This window comes from Patagioenas fasciata, chromosome 15, assembly GCF_037038585.1.
Source record: "Patagioenas fasciata isolate bPatFas1 chromosome 15, bPatFas1.hap1, whole genome shotgun sequence".
Lineage (NCBI taxonomy): Eukaryota > Metazoa > Chordata > Aves > Columbiformes > Columbidae > Patagioenas > Patagioenas fasciata.
The window spans coordinates 2,630,745-2,649,764 of NC_092534.1; the positions used below are offsets into that span (position 1 = coordinate 2,630,745).

Below are 19,020 nucleotides of genomic sequence, written 5' to 3' on the forward strand. Positions count from 1 at the left end.
AATCAAGGAGTAATGAATATCTGATAAATTATGAAGGGATGTGGCACAGAAACTGACATTTTCCACATCATTTTTTTAATCACCATGATTCTGAGCTTCAAGAGCAGGCACTGTGCACAGGGTACGTTTTGACGTCTGGAACTCTCGCATTGGTTTAAAATTCCTGTTTCTGTCTATGTTGAGTCCCAAGATAAAATTTTCCCAAGATAAATTATGCCTTGATTATGGGTTTGTGTCTCATTGCTCACCACAAACAGGACCATTAGGTTCACACAATGCACACTAATTGCCTGCCACCTAGTTTATTTTATTCTCTGTGATGAATCACAAGTCTTAACGAGACCAGAAATGAACTCAGTGTTCAGCTGATATAGGCTGAGACTTTTAGTATCGTACAGCAAATCCATCTTCTGCCCTCCATGTAGCAGTTGTCACGAACCCAGGTTGGCAGGACACATACTGTGCGCACGATGCGTAAGCCAAGTTTGGGAGGTGTGGGAGTTTCATGCTTGGAAATTGTGTCTCTTGGATTTCCTGGAAGTTTATTTTATTTTGCTCAGCCCAGCCGGCTGATTTTTCCCACTTGTCTTCACACGGTGTGCGGTGAAATCTGCTGCTCAAGAAGCAAAGTCTGAGGAGTAAAGCGAAGGAGCCGAGGGCAGGACGGGCTGACTGGAGAGATCCCGTCGTCCCCGCTACAACATCAGGCGTGCATCAGGGTCACAAATATCTGGGAGCACATCTAACGCAGTGTATTTGTGCTCTTCCTGCTGGCCACGGTGGTGGGAGCTGGGAGGGGAAAAAGCTCCCAGCAAAAAAGGCCCCATTCAGTTTTAAATTTCTTCCAGATCGTGGGGTGAAAGTTGTTGAAAAACCAGCAGTTACTTGTCCCAGGCACAAATCTTAAGTTTGGTTTCTGGTGCTCAGCCTGCAAACACTGATGCCCTCAACTTAGCTGGACTCCTAAGTTTGTTTTACACTTGTTGGCCCTGACAAAGAAGTGTTGTTTTAATAAGCAGCAGCGGATCAGAGGCTTTGCAGCCACGCTGAAGCTGAAGAGCTTAATGCTGGATTTATACCAGGGTAACTGAGAGAATAATTTGGCTTAGAGGCAGAGATGCCTGCAGGCCAAGGGAAGGCAGGAAGTAAAATAAACAATTAAGAAATTATTAAATTATTCACTTTACTCCTGGGTTTTTAAAATAAGAATCATCTATGAAAGGAGAGGACAATTAAAGAGTTCAGGTGAGAAAAGATAATGAAAACAAGTAAGTATCCACCAAAATGCTTTTTGCATGTTTTGAATGGAAGAAAATGTTTCCTTAGCCTGAAAAAAGCTGAGCAGCGATTAAATCCATCCCACGCTCTGCACTCGCACGGCTTCACCGCAGCGGCAGTTCCTGCAGGGCTGCTGCCCACCAGCCGTGGGCTCATCATTAAATGTTTTCATTGGACTTCTTGAATACTGAGATCAATGTATTTCTTTCCATTATACAATCAGAATAAACTCTTCCTGCTGCCAGCCCGGTTGCTTTCAAAAGAAGGACCCAGAGCAGGCCTCAGGACAAAAGTGAGATTAAAAGTACCAAGTAAACAGCAGAAATACTCCTACAAATCACAAGAATTAAAGCTTGTATGACCATTTATCACTGCATGAAATGGCAAGCCTACCATCGGACACATTGATAAATGAAACACACTTTCCATCCATCTCTTTAATGGCACATTAGTGTCATGGATTTGCCATGCACACCAAAACACTGAATCCTGCCTAGGCATTTCTTAATTGCTCAAGAAGATGGTAATTTACTGACTTGGCAATAATGACTGGAACACATTTGTTCAATCAATTTTATACCTTAATTGAAATTTGTGGCTTAACAAGAAAAATAATGAAATTAACTGCTCAGACAGTTATATCTTTAAAACAGAACACAGATGTCGGGTTCTATTAGTGGTCAACTTCCCTAATACGTTCTAGGGTACATTTTTTACACTTTATGTCAGATACTGAGACGAATTCCTAGAAGAAATAACAGGATTCGTGGGAGATCTCAGCCACCGCTGTGATAATTTTCTCCTTTGTGTTACAACATCGATATTCTGCTCACACGAGGCATCGGTGCCCATCAGTGATTTTAGGAGGGTTTTCTCAGCGTACTCTGCAGAGGAATGCCTACCACATCCCCGGTCACATCTGGAGCTGCAGAAACATAGTGTTTTTCCCAGCTATCTCTCCCGGCACAGAGAAGAAGCACAGTCACAAAACTTGGAAGTTTCTGAGCCCCATTTAAACAATGAATGCCATCAGGTTGTTCTTAAAACACAAGGGAGGAATGCAAGAAGTGAGAGGTGACCACAAATCTGAACTGGCAACAGTATCGCCTTCCACAAAGGGGATGTGCGTTATCTAGAGAGCCATTCTCACCTAAAAATTACATGGGAATACAGTTTCCAAGGGCTGCTGAATCAGTGTGCAGTCTCTCCAGAGGACGTGACATTGTGGCTATGAACACTTACCTCTGAGAACTGCAACCGTCCAAAATCGCTCGGTGGGCTTGCGATCTTAAAGACTTTCTTTGGCATCACCCACGTTTCCAAAGTTTCTAGTTTACTGACAGCCAGATTAGTTGCGTGGTGTCTGATTAGGAAGCCTTGGAAGCGGTCAGCAAGGAAGTAAATGTGGACGGAAACTGGATGGCCCATGGGGTAGTATCTGTAAAATAGCATATGCTCATCAGTAACACAAGAGAGACATGAAATTGCCATTTACTTGGAGCTAATGGCTTAAGAAGCACTCATTTCAACTAGAAAATTCACCGCTGTACATTAAGAGATTTCAAATGTGTTCATGACTCATTATCAAATATTCTTCGGCTGTTCTGATTACCCTGAAACATAAAAAATGTTACTAAGAATATATGCTCATTTAGAAGATATTCACAGCTCTAAGCTCTTTAGGAGATACCTCTTCATGCCAGAAAACTCCCCTCCCTTACTGCCTCTTCTGGGTACAAAGTGCCACCCAGAGACGGACATTGTGAGGTTGTTTGTCAGGATAAACCATGTCTGAGAAATGTGTCCGGTGCTCCAAATCCGGTGGCTGTTATTTTCCACTTTCTGCTGGGTCGGTCCCTGCGGATGCCTGGCAGTGACACTGGCAGTGACAGTGGCAGTGGCAGTGACAGTGGCAGTGGTCCCCATTTTAGGTCTCTTATTTAAGGAAATAAACTTCACATTCTTTAAAGACTTGAGGTTGCTTTTGCCTTGGATTTTTCACTCGTAATTAAAAATAAACTTAAAAAAAGGTCAAACAAACAGGAAAGCCTCTCAACAGGAGATTTGGAAGCCTTCAGTTACAGTTTGGATTTTAGAGACATTGTAGTCGTGATTTCAAATCATTAAAATTTATGGTCTGCTAGAGTCTCAGAAACATCTGTAATGATGTGTGTGTACATATGGATGCATAAATAATTAAAACCATGTCATTCATAGCTTTTGAAATAAAACATTTCGCTACCTTACAGCACTGACATAAACTGTGAAACAAATGTGTTTGCAACACATTTAAAACCACCCAGTATCACACCTTCCTGGTCGAGTCAGCTAAGCCTGGCTCCTCATGTGAGTGAATAGAGCTCCGGACAGGAGCCCTGTGAGGAGCTAACCCAGGACATGCCATTCCGTGGAAGCAGCAACACCATGAAGGAAATCTCTAGAGCATGAGAAATAACCAGAACAAGATGGGGTACAAACAGGGCCAGCACTGACGGACTGAGCAAAATCACAGCAAAGCCACACAGCCAACATCAGCAACAATCTGACTTCTGTTCTGAGCACTAAGGCCTCCTGTTTCATATGTGTGCAGTAGCAAATATTTACAGTATCCTTGAAACAGTCTGGGTAAACTCTCTCTTGGCGGCAATGAGTAAAAATGCCTAGAGATGGAAAGAAATAAATTAAATCTCAATCACACGTTAATGTTGCTTCCACGGAAGATGCTGATGTGCAATCTAATTTGGTGGCAGCGCAGTCGGCGGGGGGCACAGCTTTCCAGGGCTGTGAGCTGCCCTGCTGGAAACGTGTGCAAGGCAGATTCTCCCAGCAGAGCCTCTTGGGCCGCTGCGGGTGGCAGCACGGGACTGACTGCAAATGTGCTGTGCAGCGGCCGAGGGTTTCCTCGCAGTGGGGAACGGAGCTGTGAGTGCAGCATCAGCTAAGGGGGAGCCCTAACAGCAAAGGGAGCGCTGGCAAGGTGTTCAGCCCAAATATATCCCTGCACCGCCCTGTTAGAGACATGCCGGATCACAAGAGGGAAAGAATCACAGAATCATTTTGGTTGGAAGAGACCCTCAGGATCATCGAGTCCAACCATAACCCACCCCTGGCACTGCCCCATGTCCTGAGAACCTCATGTCCGTCTGTCCAACCCTCCAGGGATGGTGACTCCAGCACTGCCCTGGGCAGCCTGTTCAATGCCCCACAGCCCTTTGGGGAAGAAATTGTTCCCACATCCAACCTCAACCTCCCCTGGCGCAACTTGAGGCCGTTTCCTCTGCTCCTGGCGCTTGTTCCTGGGGAGCAGAGCCCGACCCCCCTGGCTCCAAGCTCCTTTCAGGCAGTTCAGAGATCAGAAGGTCTCCCCTCAGCTCCTGTTCTCCAGCTGAACCCCCAGGTCCCTCAGCCGCTCCCATCACACTTGTGCTCCAGCCCCTCACCAGCTCTGTTCCCTTCTCTCCACTCACTCCAGCACCTCAAGGTCTTTCTTGGCATGAGGGGCCCAAAACTGCCCCCAGGATTCGAGGTTTGGCCTCCCCAGGTCCCAGCACAGGAACGGTCACTGCCCTGGGCCTGCTGGCCGCACCAGTGCTGGTATAAGCCAGGAGGCTGGTGGCCTTTTTGGCCACATGGGCACATGCTGGCTCATGTTCAGCTGGCCGAGGATGTGTATGTATGCATACACCTAGAAAGACAACAGAGTACCAAGAAAGAAGATAAATCATAAACCCAAGGATTGTCCACATTCCTGTGTTTTAAACTGGATGCGGACCCGCAGTGTTCTGAAGGGGCTCAGGTAGGTATGAAGGTGAAGCCTGCACTGCGTATGACTGTGATTCCTCCCTGCACTGTTCTGCGAGGCTCGAGCCCTTTGCCGAGGAGCCGTGCATTATCCTGGAGCCAGCTATCAATGCTGGATGGCATGGCTTCCCCAGCTTCATCTGAGCAAGCCTGAAAAGCACCTTGAGTCCCTGTGCCATTAAAAGCTTCCCAGAAATTGATTATTCATATAAATCATCATCAGAACACTGGCAAAAGGAATAAGCACAAAAGTAATTGTCAGATTATTTCAGTACTGGTTATACATAGCTCCCATCCTCTTCTGGCTTCACTGCAGGACAAATGACCCAGGACTTCTTTAGGTCTGCCTTTATTTCGGATAAGGAAGGCATGTGACTAGTGATTATTCCTATCTAATTATTATTGATCTTTTATTGCTTTGCACTGGTAACCTCTACTGGCAAAGCTGTAATAGGAATCTGGCACATCTTTCTAAATGGGACATTGCTCAGCACTTCCCTCACTAAGTGGGAAGGTCACAACGTGTTCGGTTCCCCCTCGAGAACACAAGAGGGGCAAAGTCCATCCGTCAAAGCACAAGGAATGTCTTCAGGATTTGCTGACTTAGGCTGTATGTGTTTTCTGTTAGGATAAAAATAGGCAGGGTCCAAAAACCACGTTCTGAAGAAGGAGTTAAGAGGCTGTAAAGTAAGACTTTAAAAGATGAACCCTCTCTGCTTTGAACGTAAACAACTTCAGATGTGTTTGCAGGCAGCGAACATCTACCATGAAAAGAGCCTTTTCTGTGCAAGTCTAACTGCAGAAATTCTTCTTTCAAATCCCTTTTAGACAGCTGCACCGAGCAGGCAAACCGATCTCGAGCAAGTAGTTCTCTGTACTCCACGTATGCACCCAGGGGAACAAACAAGCAAGGACCATTAACCTGCCTGTCTTCAGATTAATTCCGAAATCCTGTCCTCTGCTTTTGGTAAGCATAACAGAGGTGAACATGACCTCTGCTGCAGTCGCACGGAGGGTTTAGGAGCTGCGGGTATAATACTCACTGAAATTAATCACAAAAAAGCAGCAGCAGGGGCAGCACTGCCCAACCGGATCCTGTCAGTCTTCATCAAGCTGGAGAGGAACTCCTTAAAAGTGCAGCAAACAGGTCACAATGTCAACCCTGAATAACCAATGGGGTATTATGGGCATAAATACTCATGGAAATGAGTGCTGTACACTTGTGGCTGCCTGGTCCCCTTTGTAAGGGAATGCTTCAGCCAGCACAGCCAAGCAGACAACCCCCTGTCAGTGAAACACCCAAAAAAGACCAACAGACTCAGACTAACCGGCAGCTGTTGTCTCCAGCAGCGTGGAACGAAGTCTCGGCTCTCCGCAAGCCCAGGCGGGAGAACGCGTGGTACATGGTGAGGGCGACGTCGCCGAGGGTGTGCACGCCGTCGGGCTCGTCGTACACGTTCTCCCAGTACGCCCGCAGGCCGGGGGTGCCGGACGGGTAGTTGCCATACAGGTAGTAGTCCAGCTGGCCAATTATCTCTTGATTGACCACAGCTTCAAATTTGCGGGCAAAGAAAGTTGGTCTGGCAGTCTGCTGTGGGGATACAAAAGGAAAAGACACTGGAGTGAGTTCCTGATTTCAGCCATGACGCTTCGTCCTAAGCAATGGGTTGGAGGTGAGGACATGAACTGGTTCTCCACATAGGCAAAGGTGACTTAAAAGGTCATCTTTGTGACCATTTGTCATTAAGAGTGCCGTTAAGATTCAGATAAAAACTACATAATGACTCAATGAGAATGTAGGTGTGCCGATCTCTTTGTACCACTCCCACTGCCTTGCTCTGGATGGTTCTCCAAGTGCCAGAGGTGGGGAACACTCCAAACCCCCGTTAGCATGGAGACAGCACAGCTCTGGCACATCTGATCAGCGGGCGGGCAGGGAGCAAAGTGTCCTGTGCTACAGGGGTGGCGCTGTACTTTGCGCTGAGGAGGCCAAACCTCGAATTCTGGGGGCAGTTTTCGGCCCCTCACGCCAAGAAAGGCCTTGAGGTGCTGGAGTGAGTGGAGAGAAGGGAAGGGAGCTGGTGAGGGGCTGGAGCACAAGTGTGATGGGAGCGGCTGAGGGGCCTGGCGGGTTCAGCTGGAGAACAGGAGCTGAGGGGAGACCTTCTGATCTCTGAACTGCCTGAAAGGAGCTTGGAGCCAGGGGGGGTCGGGCTCTGCTCCCCAGGAACAAGCGCCAGGAGCAGAGGAAACGGCCTCAAGTTGCACCAGGGGAGGTTGAGATTGGATGTGGGGAACAATTTCTTCCCCAAAGGGCTGTGGGGCATTGAACAGGCTGCCCAGGGCAGTGCTGGAGTCACCATCCCTGCAGGGTTGGACAGACGGACATGAGGTTCTCAGGACATGGGGCAGTGCCAGGGGTGAGCTATGGTTGGACTCAATGATCTTGAGGGTCTTTTCCAAGCAAAATGATTCTGTGATTTTATGAAGAGGCAGAGCAGCATTTTGTGTGTGTGGATTTGCTGCTACGAGGTGGTAAGAGGACTCCAGCAGAGGTGCCATCTGAGGCTGAGGCTTCTCAGCTTCTGACTGGTCCTGTACAGATTTTCTGCTCTGCACTTGACACAATTTGGGATATATTACCAGTTTGTATGCTACTCAACTACCATTAGCTTTCAAAAAGCTTTTGGTTTGCCTTGCACATATTTGAGCACAGGTTCTGACGTGCCAAGGAGTTCAAAAGTGCCACAGACGGCTGAAAAATTCTTTGAGGATGCTCCATTTTACTTGAAGAGGGCACATGCTGTGGGCTCTGTGATCCCTGCAGCTGCTTTGTGCCTCCGTGGGAACCGCGAGCGAGTCTTGGGTGCTATCTGAGGGGCTCTCTCGCCAGGCGAGTGTCAGAAGTCGCCTTCACATCTATTCTAATTTTGAACTTTCCCTTGCAGCTCAGTTTACCTGATTGTTTTCTGAAATGTCACTGCGGGTTGTTTTCCCAGCCTGGAGTAGGTCGGCCTCTGCAGACTGGCAGGAGATTTTTAAGATGTGCCATTTATTCTGTGCTGGAGACTTCCCTGGGATTGGTGTTTGGTGCAGCAGAGCCTCTCTTAGATAATGTCTCATTTGCTCTTTTTGTGAGTGCCCGTGTCACTGACTTCAACTGTGCCTGGTAGGCAGCACAGTACAAAAAAGAAAAGATCTCTGTTTCGGAGCAGTCATCATTTTTGTGCTGCGGGGTAACACATTCCCCATCCCACACAAAGCCTGAACAAACATGCTTTATGCAGGGAACCCCGAGGAGCTGCAGGGATGGAATTGCAAATCTGGTGACCTTGAAACAAACAGTTGTTCATTCTTAACAGAAGATACAGAGGCCAGACAGAGTCTTGAGACCGAGCGCACCCTTGAGCACAAGGATTTGCTCTCATGTCTGCCTTGAGGAAACTATCACAGAGGAACTGATTAAACTTTTTAAGGCAGTGCTGCCGAGGCTGGTTGATCGAAACCTCCTGACTCTGGCCTACAAAACCATGAGATAAACTTAAATATAATAACTTTGATGAATATAATAATGAAAATTCATTTGCCTTGTGCTATGCGAGCCTCTAGCAGGCACTCTAGTCAACTTTTAAGCTTTTTTCAAAGATGAAAACCACTGCTTAACAATGAAAGCCAGGAGCTTCATGAAATCATGAAAGCATGTAAGCTGGAACTTCGAAAAATACCCTTTGCGATAAATTCACAAGAGTAATTCACGAGTAATATTGGCACAGCAAGAGAAGTGCCAAGCTTCCCTCCTTCCTCGCACCGCAGATCTACCAACACCATGCGGTCCAAAGAGCTGCTTTGTAACCTTCCCATGGAGTAGTATGTCTCGAGAGCCAAAACACAGGAGAATAAATCTTGTATTCTCTTGAAATTAAGAGCAGAGCTTCCTCACACCTCTTTCTCCACCTTGCTTGATGGGGTGAGTTTCCCTCCCCACCCCGCGGCCGAGGAGAAGAGCTGCTCGGGGTGTCGGAGAAGCTGAATTACCTGGAAGCGGTGGAAGTCTGCGGGTTTGAAGTCATTAGGTGAACAGCCACACCAGTCAACAATGTGCTTGTACTGACACTTGCAGCCCAGTTTACGGTTCCAGTTCGTGATGCGCAAGTTGTTGTCCACCATGGAGTCGCAGTAGGGGCTGTTTTCCAGAACGGTGTGAAAGAAGGACTGCAATAAAGACAGAGCAGGTCAGGACACTCGGCTTCCCAGACTTCCATTTTCTCCTTCCCTTCAGCCCAGGGGCCTGAGCCTAATGGGGGTGTGACTTATTTTCTTTCAAAATGACAGAATTGACAAGCTCTATTGTTCTGCTGTCTATGAAAAGCCCTCTACATGTATGCATTCCATAGAGCATGAAAAAAATCACAACATGCTATAGACCCAGCTAAAGTGTAATAACATAGAGGTGAGGCCTTGCTACAATACACAGAATAATTGCACTTCGGCAGTGACCAGCTTTGGGCCTTCGGAGTCCAAAGGACTCCAGGAAAGCTACTACTGCAAGCAATTATATTATTTTTATTTCAGCTGTATGAGCAATTCTAAGAAATTCCCATTATTTCTCTTCTCTAAGTTACTCTCTGGTCTAACAGGACTATTTTCCTGAGCAATGTGTTAATGATACGTGTTTCCCAAGACAATTCTCAAACCTTCACCGTCACCTCAGTTACTGTGAAAAAAATAGAATCTCAGACAGGTCTTCTGTGGGTGTCTCTATTTCCAGCGCTCCGAAATGCATTGCTGGTTGAATGGCCTTGGTCTGAAATGTACAGATCACCCCAGGCACCAGAAGGACGTTCTGCCTCCTGCAATTACATCTGAAATCATAAGTCTTTATTTGCTGACTCAAGGCTGCAAGGAATTCCTATTGGGCTGTCCTAATTGTATCATCATAAGATCAGCTATTACATAAATCATGTGTAATGGGGACTGATAGAGCAGGTTAACAGGTCAGTGAAGGCAGGGTGATTTTAAGAAAACAGTTATGTATCTTGCTAAGAAAACCTTGTAGAAGAAACTAGGGAATATGATGAAATTTAGCCCTCTAAGAGATGATTTTTGGGGCAGTGGTTTCTCTTCAAAATCAGCAATAGTAAGACCTATAAATAACCAGTATAACATTAGCATGGTTGGCCCCCAAATAATCCCCCTACCCTTTTTAATCTTAAATGACAGCCCAGTGAATATGGATTTTATGCTTGAACTGTTTGGTTAAACCCATAAAGGCATCCATTCTCATTCAAGCGAGAGGAGAAAAAAAAAACCCTACCCAATTACCCATTGCCCTGTGTCCTTTTATAATGATACAGAAATTTCTCCTAGATAATGGATGAAAAGGTTATCAGAGTTGAGAGAAAAGGTGATTTTTAACAGAAATGGGATTAAAGCAAGATTATTCAACATGTGTGTGGAATAATAAGCCCCTATCAAAAGATGACAATCACTCCGCTCCACCGCAAGCTAATAAGCCTAGATTTGCAAGGTCACTCTCATCAATCCCTCAAAATGTTCAGGGGCCACTAGCAAGGATGGAAGTTATCATTCTAAAGAGAGTCATCAGATCTTTCTTGGGCAGACAGACAGATGGGGAGCCCATCGGCCCACCGGACCCTGTGCTCTCTCGGTGGATAATGCATGTCTCCTGACACACCACGGGGCCCTGTGCTCTCTCGGTGGATAACGCACGTCTCCTGACACACCACCGGGCCCTGTGCACTCTCGGTGGATAATGCACATCTCCTGACACACCACCGGGCCCTGTGCGCTCTCGGTGGATAACGCACGTCTCCTGACACACCACCGGGCTCTGTGCTCTGCAGATAACGCACATCTCCTGACAGCCCACTGGGCCCTGTGCTCTCTCTGCGGATAACGCTCATCTCCCCAACAGCCCACTAGGCCCTGTGCTCTCTCTGTGGATAACGCACATCTCCTGACACACCACCAGGCTCTGCACCCTCTCTGTGGACAACACACATCTCCTGACACACCACCAGGCTCTGTGCTCTCTCGGTGGATAACACACATCTCCTGACAGCTCACCGGACCCTGTGCTCTCTCTGTGGATAACGCACATCTCCTGACAGCCCACCGGGCCCCGTGCTCTCTCGGTGGATAATGCACATCTCCTGACAGCCCACCAGGTCCTGTGCTCTCTCGGTGGATAACACACGTCTCCTGACACACCGCTGGGCCCTGTGCTCTCTCTGTGGATAATGCACATCTCCCCAACAGCCGGTCGGACCCTGTGCTCTCTCTGTGGATAACGCACATCTCCCAACAGCCCACCGGACCCTGTGCTCTCTCTGTGGATAACGCACATCTCCCAACAGCCGGTCGGACCCTGTGCTCTCTCTGTGGATAACGCACATCTCCCAACAGCCCACCGGACCCTGTGCTCTCTCTGTGGATAACGCACATCTCCCAACGGCCCACCGGACCCTGTGGTCTCTCTGTGGATAACGCATGTCACCCTCACACACCACCGCATAGCAGCCAAAAACCCAGCCCGTTGTGCACCCCCCTTCTGCATCCATTGTAGCCAGAGCGACTCCAGAGTGATCTAAACGGCTTGTGACTCTGCCTTCTTGCTGAGCTTGGAATGGCACAATAAAGCTTTGTTTGTAGGGGTTTAATTTTTCAAGAAAAGGGCTGGATAATAGCGAGGAAAGCTACTTATGAAGACAATTCGCCATCTCTAATAGCCTTCAAAGGCTTTGTGGAGTAACAATTTGCAAGCAAAGGGCAGCTGGATTTCTGGTTGTTCAGTAAGAGATTAATAGGCTTAAAAGTATAAAACAAACCCACTTCTTGCAAAAATACAGAAGTCCCACAAACAAACAAAGCAACTGAACAACTGCACAAGTAGTTCTAACACTTGTCAGGGGAGTAAAATTCTCATTACCCACTTTGGGATGATCCAAGCCCACCAAAAGCAGGTGAAAGCCCCTCCGACTTCAGTGACCTTTGGGACAAGCACAAGCACGGCAGTTTTGAACACAGAGACAGATCGCTTTGAATTCACATACCTCAGCAGGAAGCAACGTGTAAGAGTAAAACCTCTTCATCTTTGTTACCAGGTCATCAGTGGAAAAAGTGACATACTCCACAAACTTCCTGTTGAGCAGAAACCAGTCGGAGCCCCCGTCAACCGCGATCCCTTCGGGGATCCGCCGGTCCCCCAGGCGCCACATGTGGGTGTCACACTCCAGGAAAAGCCGATCCAGCCCTTGTTTTCTGATAAACCTGAGGGAATACAAAAGCAGTTATTAAAAGTTAATCATCACTAGCCCTCTATAAATAGAGAAGCTACTTTCTCAAACAAAGAAGGATAAAAAGGTCACTTGTTCATGTTTCTGTTTTACTCATAAATAATGGAGAGAGGCTTAATGAATGATTAATCAGTTGTACATTCAGTTATAGGGGCAAAGATCAACATATTGTTTTTAAACATAATTTACACCTTCTACTGTCCTACGACGGAACTATGCAAGTTACAGAGCTGTATGGCATGAATACCCATAATGTCCATTAACTCTTAACAACCAACCACAGAACAACCATAGCACAGCCAGAAACCAAACACAACCTGTGGGGTAGGCTTCTGTCTCTAAAGAAATGCACAGCTTTTGAAAAACAGCAAACCATATATAAAGGTAAAATGACCAATTTTCTCTTATGTTGTTATTCCGCCAATTTTTCTATCGAGGTATAGTTAATTAGGAAGAAATGCAATGGCATTGCTCTTTGCTGTAGAATGAACATGTTCACTCCATTTTCAAGTGTATGGGGAGCAATGTTTTGTTTATTGCTGAACCAGGAATAAGAGGAGCAACCGCAGAACTGTCAAGTTACGGAAATGAATTGTTTGAGACCAGTAGGACAGAAGAACTGGAAAATCAATCTACATTTGAAAACACTTTGGACTGGCTGTTTCGAGTCTGATCCCAGGTTTCTATTTGTTCTGCCATTTTCAGAATTATTTTGTAAAAGGGGAAGGAGGGTAACCATTAATGAGCACACATCTTTGCAAGAGGGGCTGAGTGCTGCTAATAAATCCCACGCGTTCTGAGCAATAATTAATAAATGCTGGGTAATGGTACCGCGACAGCAACGAGCGCCCACCCGACCACAGGTCTCACTGGTTGAAGAACTGCAGGTTAAACGGGAGCTGTGGTGATGACACCGCAAGTCGGTGCTTCCCTCCTGAACAACACCGAGCTGCACCGTGGTTCTTAGAAATATTTGAGGATTAGGAAGTCAAGACGATGTTTTCATCATAAAAGAAACCCCACCAAGGCTTTCTGGGCTCCTGCATCTGGAAACATGAGTGTTAACCCTGTCGGTTGACTCCCTGGTGACAGTCGTGTTCTATACCAAGCAAAGAACTGAGACGTAATTATTAAATGGTGCATATTAATTTTCAAAAGGACCGTAAATGACTCCAGGGTCCACGTCCTCCTGATATCTGCGGCTCTTTTCCCGGGATGAGCAGAGCTCCTCTGTTAACACAGCAGCGCAGAAAATGGGAGGATGAGAGCGCAGAAATTTTTCTTTCCATGAACAAGTTTCTAATTTCATGTCCCATCATGAAGGATAATAGAAAAGTCTTGCAATTTTAATGTAGTGCTCTGGAAAGTAATCTTCAAATTCAATATTTATGCCGTTATCTCCAAATCAAATCTTAATGTGCCTGAAAGTTTGGTCATTTATTTATTTCCCTCAAAACTAAATGCTCACTTGAATTAATTATTTTAAGAAAATAAGAGAATTTTATTGACCATATTTAAATAGGAACGTAACGTTCTTTTCAATGAAATACTTTCTTTCAACTGCTGTCCCTACCAATTTATCAGCCTTTATTGTCATTTTCAAACAGAAGTTTCTTTGACTGTAATAAAAACTCCCAAAGAAGAAAAAAAAAGACCCAAACAAACAAACAAAAGTGCTACGGCTTTTTTGTGCTAATGGCTTGGACAAGCAAATCTCAGCGTACGGAAGGAAATAAGCCCATTTTGGGGAGCTTGAATGTTTTCACAGTAAATCTCAGTCTTAAATCCTATACAAGAAGGTTACCAGAAGAAAACTCAATCTACTTTTCAACATTCATCCTCCAGCAAGGCAGTGCAGCCCAACTGAAGAGCAGTGACAATTTGGAGACCTGCAAAGACGTGACCCTTTTGCTAATGCTGCTTGAAACCTCCCTAGAAACATCGTAGTGGCTTTTAAATAGCAGTTAATGACCACATGGAACACAGGCATTTCCCACAGGGCTCACGCTCACCAGGCCTGCTTCTCACACCCTCATCACACCTGAACAGAGGAACGCATTACAGAGCAAATCATTTCCTTTTATCTATGAAGCAATAATTTATGCAATGGCCTTTGAAGACACAGCTCTCCATTGGGCGATTGCTTGCTCTCCGTTTATGTTCCTTGGGAGCCAAGGGGACCAAGTATTATATGATCATATAATATTCTATATAAGTATTATATAGAATATATAATACATAATACTTATTCGATATAAGTATTATAGAATACATTTTAGCTCTGCTAGAAGCTAAAAGATCCCATTGGAGGTGGCAGTGGGTTGTCTGACCAAGCCTGGGCTGTGACACACGGAGCTGAACTAAAACCCAGCTGGAAAAGGTGGAAGAGGCTTTTTTTACCCCTCATTTCTTTTTTCCTCTCTTCTAGAATGACTGATGCTCCAAGCTGCTCCAGCAATAGCGATTTTGGCACTTAGGGAGGCAAGAGCTTACTCTAAGCATATTGGATATCACCTGAGGGAAAGGGAACGCTGCTGTTTGTATCCCACGTTGGCCTTTTCGTGAAATCAAAAACCCTCAAACACTACAAACAGTTGATAAAGATTCTTGACTAGCCATCCAACAGTGCTTGCAGCAGCCACCACTGAAAGGAAAGGTAAGGAGGTGAAGGGCAAAAGCATGACCCTACTGATTTGTTTCTAGTCTAATGCTGTCTTTTGTTAGAATCTGGTACCACGACCTTTGGGTAGGACCAGCACTCCCCTGACAACTGCAGATGTCCTTGCCAGGACAGTGACATACAACTGCACCAAGGCATGGTTGGCCAAACACAACGGAGATTGCATCAGACGAAGTCACTTGACCTTTCTCCTGATCCAAGTCACACAATGGGAAATTATGATAAGAGAGTCAGCCATGAGAAAATAAAGTTACAATAAGACTAGGGTTAAGAAAAAGCATGCCGTTTTGCCTTGTTTCATTGAAGGCTCCATCTAAGACACTTAATGCTTACCCTTAATCAATGTGAACTCTTCCCGAAGAGTTGAGGAGCGCGGATGACGCTTGGAACACGCCCTGCCCGCTGTGCTCGGCCATCGCGCACCCGCACACCTGAAAGGTGCCATTTGCGCCCCAACCACGGGGAAGCCTCGGGGTTTACATGATTCCACATTATTATTTTTATATTTCATTAAAAAACCCTACTGCCTGCAGCACGTGGTCTGTCACACCGAGTACAGATGGTTATAACTGTCCAGACGGCTCGAGATCGCAATCCGGCTTCGGTAACTCCTCTCACCTTGTAGTGTATTTAAATATTTATAAATGCATTCCAGATGAGACTCCGGGATTGTATGACACATAAAGCATTTGTAAAATGTTTAGCACACACTACTACAAAATGAATATAAACACGTAGCTCAGCTCTTCTTACAATACGTTTTAACTACTAATACGTATTGCACAGCCACTTAATATCAGCAAAAATACCACAATCAAATATCACCCTTTGGGATAGTTTTCTGCCAGTGACACTGCACAGCACAGCAGCTCGGAGACACTTCTGCAGTACCTAAGACAGAGTTTGCAGTTTTCTGAAGTCTGTGAATGAATAAAACGCTCTTAAGCATCAAAGGCTGTCAGATTACTACACATTACTTATCAGTAACTTCACCACTAAAATGTTTTTCTCTGGAAATATTATATATTTTTAAGGTGAAAAGGTTTCTTCCTAAATGTTTCCTGTTTCTGGCCTCTTGCCTAGAAAACTTCCCATCGACATTTCACTGTTAACCGGGTGCACCTACCAGGACCTCATCATCATTACTCACTACACTAGAACTATGAATAAAAGTTAATGATACATCAGCGAAACAATACATCGCAAGTCAAAAATCAATGTCAAAGCAAGGATCTGCAGAGCTTGGAGCTCCACTAGTGTCACATCCATGTTCTCCTTAAAGTATGTGGACAAACTCTGCACATTGACTTTATCTGCTCCTCTTTTAACTCTTTTTAGACAAGAATTGGAAGAAGTGGGAAAAAGTGGGAAAAGCCAAGTAAATATTTTTATGGATGAGAAATCTGAGAGGTTCTTGCCAGCAGTGTCTGCACAGCCACCTTGGAAACACTTACCAGAGTCAATCAATGGGGAAACATAAAACAATAACTTGCCATTTAGGTGACCAAAGAGAAAGCACTGAACAGTCACTTAACAATCCTTAGTGTACCAGTTGCAACAAGTAATTTGTGAGCAATCTCTAGGCTACAATACATCTCCATAAATCAGCCACTAAATAATTATTTGTAATAAGCAAGTTCATAAAAGCCAAAGCAGCACGGAGCAGTTTCAGCCCCTGTGGAACAGAAATCCAGCCTCACACGGGGACTCAGCGACGGCGACACAACCCCCACTTCACCCCATTTCCAAGGGTAACTCTCTTCTATGAAGGGTTACACAGTAATTAAAAATCTGAAATAATTACCAATTGGCAATTTCAGCGTGATGTCTATACTGTACCAGATAAATGCCTGTTTTTCTAAGACGTGATCATGCAGTACGCTTCCCAGCACCTCTTTTGTTGTGCCGAAAGCCTCCGGGGCTGACTTCCCACTCCTGAAATGGGGTTTGAAGCTTGAAAGGGGGAATAACGTCAAAAAGAAATCGCACCCATTTAGTCTGTCAAGATGAGGAAGATTTCCTCATGGTACGACAGGCGGCCTGCACAAAGTGCGGAACGCACAATTCCTGCTGTTTCAGTACTCTCGGTAGAGATAAAAACGGTGGGAGAGAAGAGGAGAAATAAAAATTGCAACCTGCTTTCTGATGTGTTTAAGCTGTGACATTCTGAATGCAAACGTTACGAGGTCAAAAGCAGAAGTCTTATCTTTCTGTAATTCCCTTGCTCTAAAGAAAATACTATGAGCACAATACTATCCCCCTAACAATCCCCTGTGCTTTACTGTCAATGCACAAACATCGATGATATCATAAAGAATGTTTCTCTTGATTGGATTTGTTACAGCGAGACTGAGATTCCTTCACATGCAAAAGCTAAAGCTGTCGGTAAGCGCACAAATGGAAATGCTGTTAGTAGCTTTGCCCGTTGTGCTAAATGCTCCAGCTCTACGGGAGGGATCTTCCAATGGTCCATGTTACCGCATTTGTTTCCAATCTATGTTTAATCAGTTTTATGCCCAGTGTGCAAGTAAATCTGAGACAGACAACTGGTCTGCTGCCGCAAACCTTGGACAATGTAAGGTTTAGATCATTTACGGCATAGCAAAAATGGTATAGTGCTTTGACTGGCTCAAGTTACAAGCCCACCTTGAAATATGATGTTAAGTGCAGCTCTTCTAAATCAATGGCATCTTTCTGGAAACCAAATGCATTCAGAATAACCCACATGAGATGCTGTTGAAAGCTGATGAATATACACATTTTATCTGGTCATTTTTGTGCCTGTATATGGACATCATTAGGTTTTTTGAGCTTTACAAGAGATGAATCGTACTCTACCAATCTTCTGTCACATATAATTTTCTCACTATATCCATTTAATGCTGCAGTCTCATCACACCTTTGTGTCATTTTTAGAAGAAATTCCTCGTGATCCCTTCCTTCTCGTCCACCTTTTCCTAAGCATTAACTTCCACTGGTTTGGAAAAATCTTACTTTCCATCTTCTGGAAATCTCTCTTCCAGAGGAAGTCTTAAAAAGACCTAATGCTTATATTTTAATGTCACAGGTCAGGGAGCAAACTCTTCAAGTGTCCCAAAAATAACAATTAAAAAACCCCCTCTAACATTATTTTTGGTGTAGGAAACTTGCAGAGTCTATTTTTGGCAGTGATGACTCTAGTAGGAATTGCCCTGTTTTGACAAGAGTCCCACAGGGTCCCTCGCGAGGCTCAAGAGGCACTTCCAAAGACTTTCCTGTGGGTTTCTTTGCACCACTCTTCACTCACAGTATCTTTTAAGAAACACTCCAACAGCTCCTACAAGGACAAAAATGTAACAGGTTCCTCTCACGATCAAGGAAGCCACAACTCAAGCGGTTTTGTTTCTTTTTATATAAAATAAGTAAAACGGGGGAAAACTGCAAATGCCAGCGTGCAGAGATGTCGCATGAATCCACCACAGACGGACTCAACAATCTCAAAGCTGATGTTCTGCCATCTGTTTTTTTCCAATAAACGTCTTCTCTGGAAGATCTCTTGTCCCCTCACCTCCTCTTCTTCCCAACACCCACACACCTGAGCAGCTCTGACCCGGGAATGCGGCTGGGCCTGGAGCCATCTCAGCTGAGCAGCTCCGGCACAGGGGACATCTGCCACCAGGGGACATCTGGCACCACTGGACCCCTGCCACCACAGCAGAAGGGACCACTGTCACCACAGCACAGGGGACATCTGCCACCAGGGGACAACTGCCACGAGGAGACCACTGCCACCATAGCATAGGTGACCGCTCCCACCAAGGGACCACTGTCACCACAGCACAGGGGACCACTGCCACCAGGAGACCAATGCCACCACTGCCACCAAGACACCAATGCCACCACGGCACAGGGGACCACTGCCACCAGGAGACCACTGCCACCAGGGGACCACTGCCACCACGGGAC

General features: G+C 45.7%; 1 protein-coding gene across 5 annotated transcripts in view; it reads right to left on the reverse strand.

Annotated features, from left to right (window-relative positions):
* The window catches only part of XYLT1 (xylosyltransferase 1), a 276,271-nt gene that overhangs the window by 20,107 nt on the left and 237,144 nt on the right, over window positions 1-19,020 (reverse strand). For 4 of the 5 annotated variants that reach the window (XM_071815168.1, XM_065850893.2, XM_071815170.1 and 1 more), the window contains exons 6-9: window positions 12,153-12,369; window positions 9,115-9,291; window positions 6,408-6,670; window positions 2,521-2,716 (exon numbers count right to left, since the gene is read on the reverse strand). In XM_071815168.1, the coding sequence (XP_071671269.1) occupies window positions 2,521-2,716; window positions 6,408-6,670; window positions 9,115-9,291; window positions 12,153-12,369 (853 nt within the window). The remainder of the gene's footprint in view (window positions 1-2,520; window positions 2,717-6,407; window positions 6,671-9,114; window positions 9,292-12,152; window positions 12,370-19,020) is intronic. The other variant, XM_065850894.2, reaches the window with a different exon arrangement.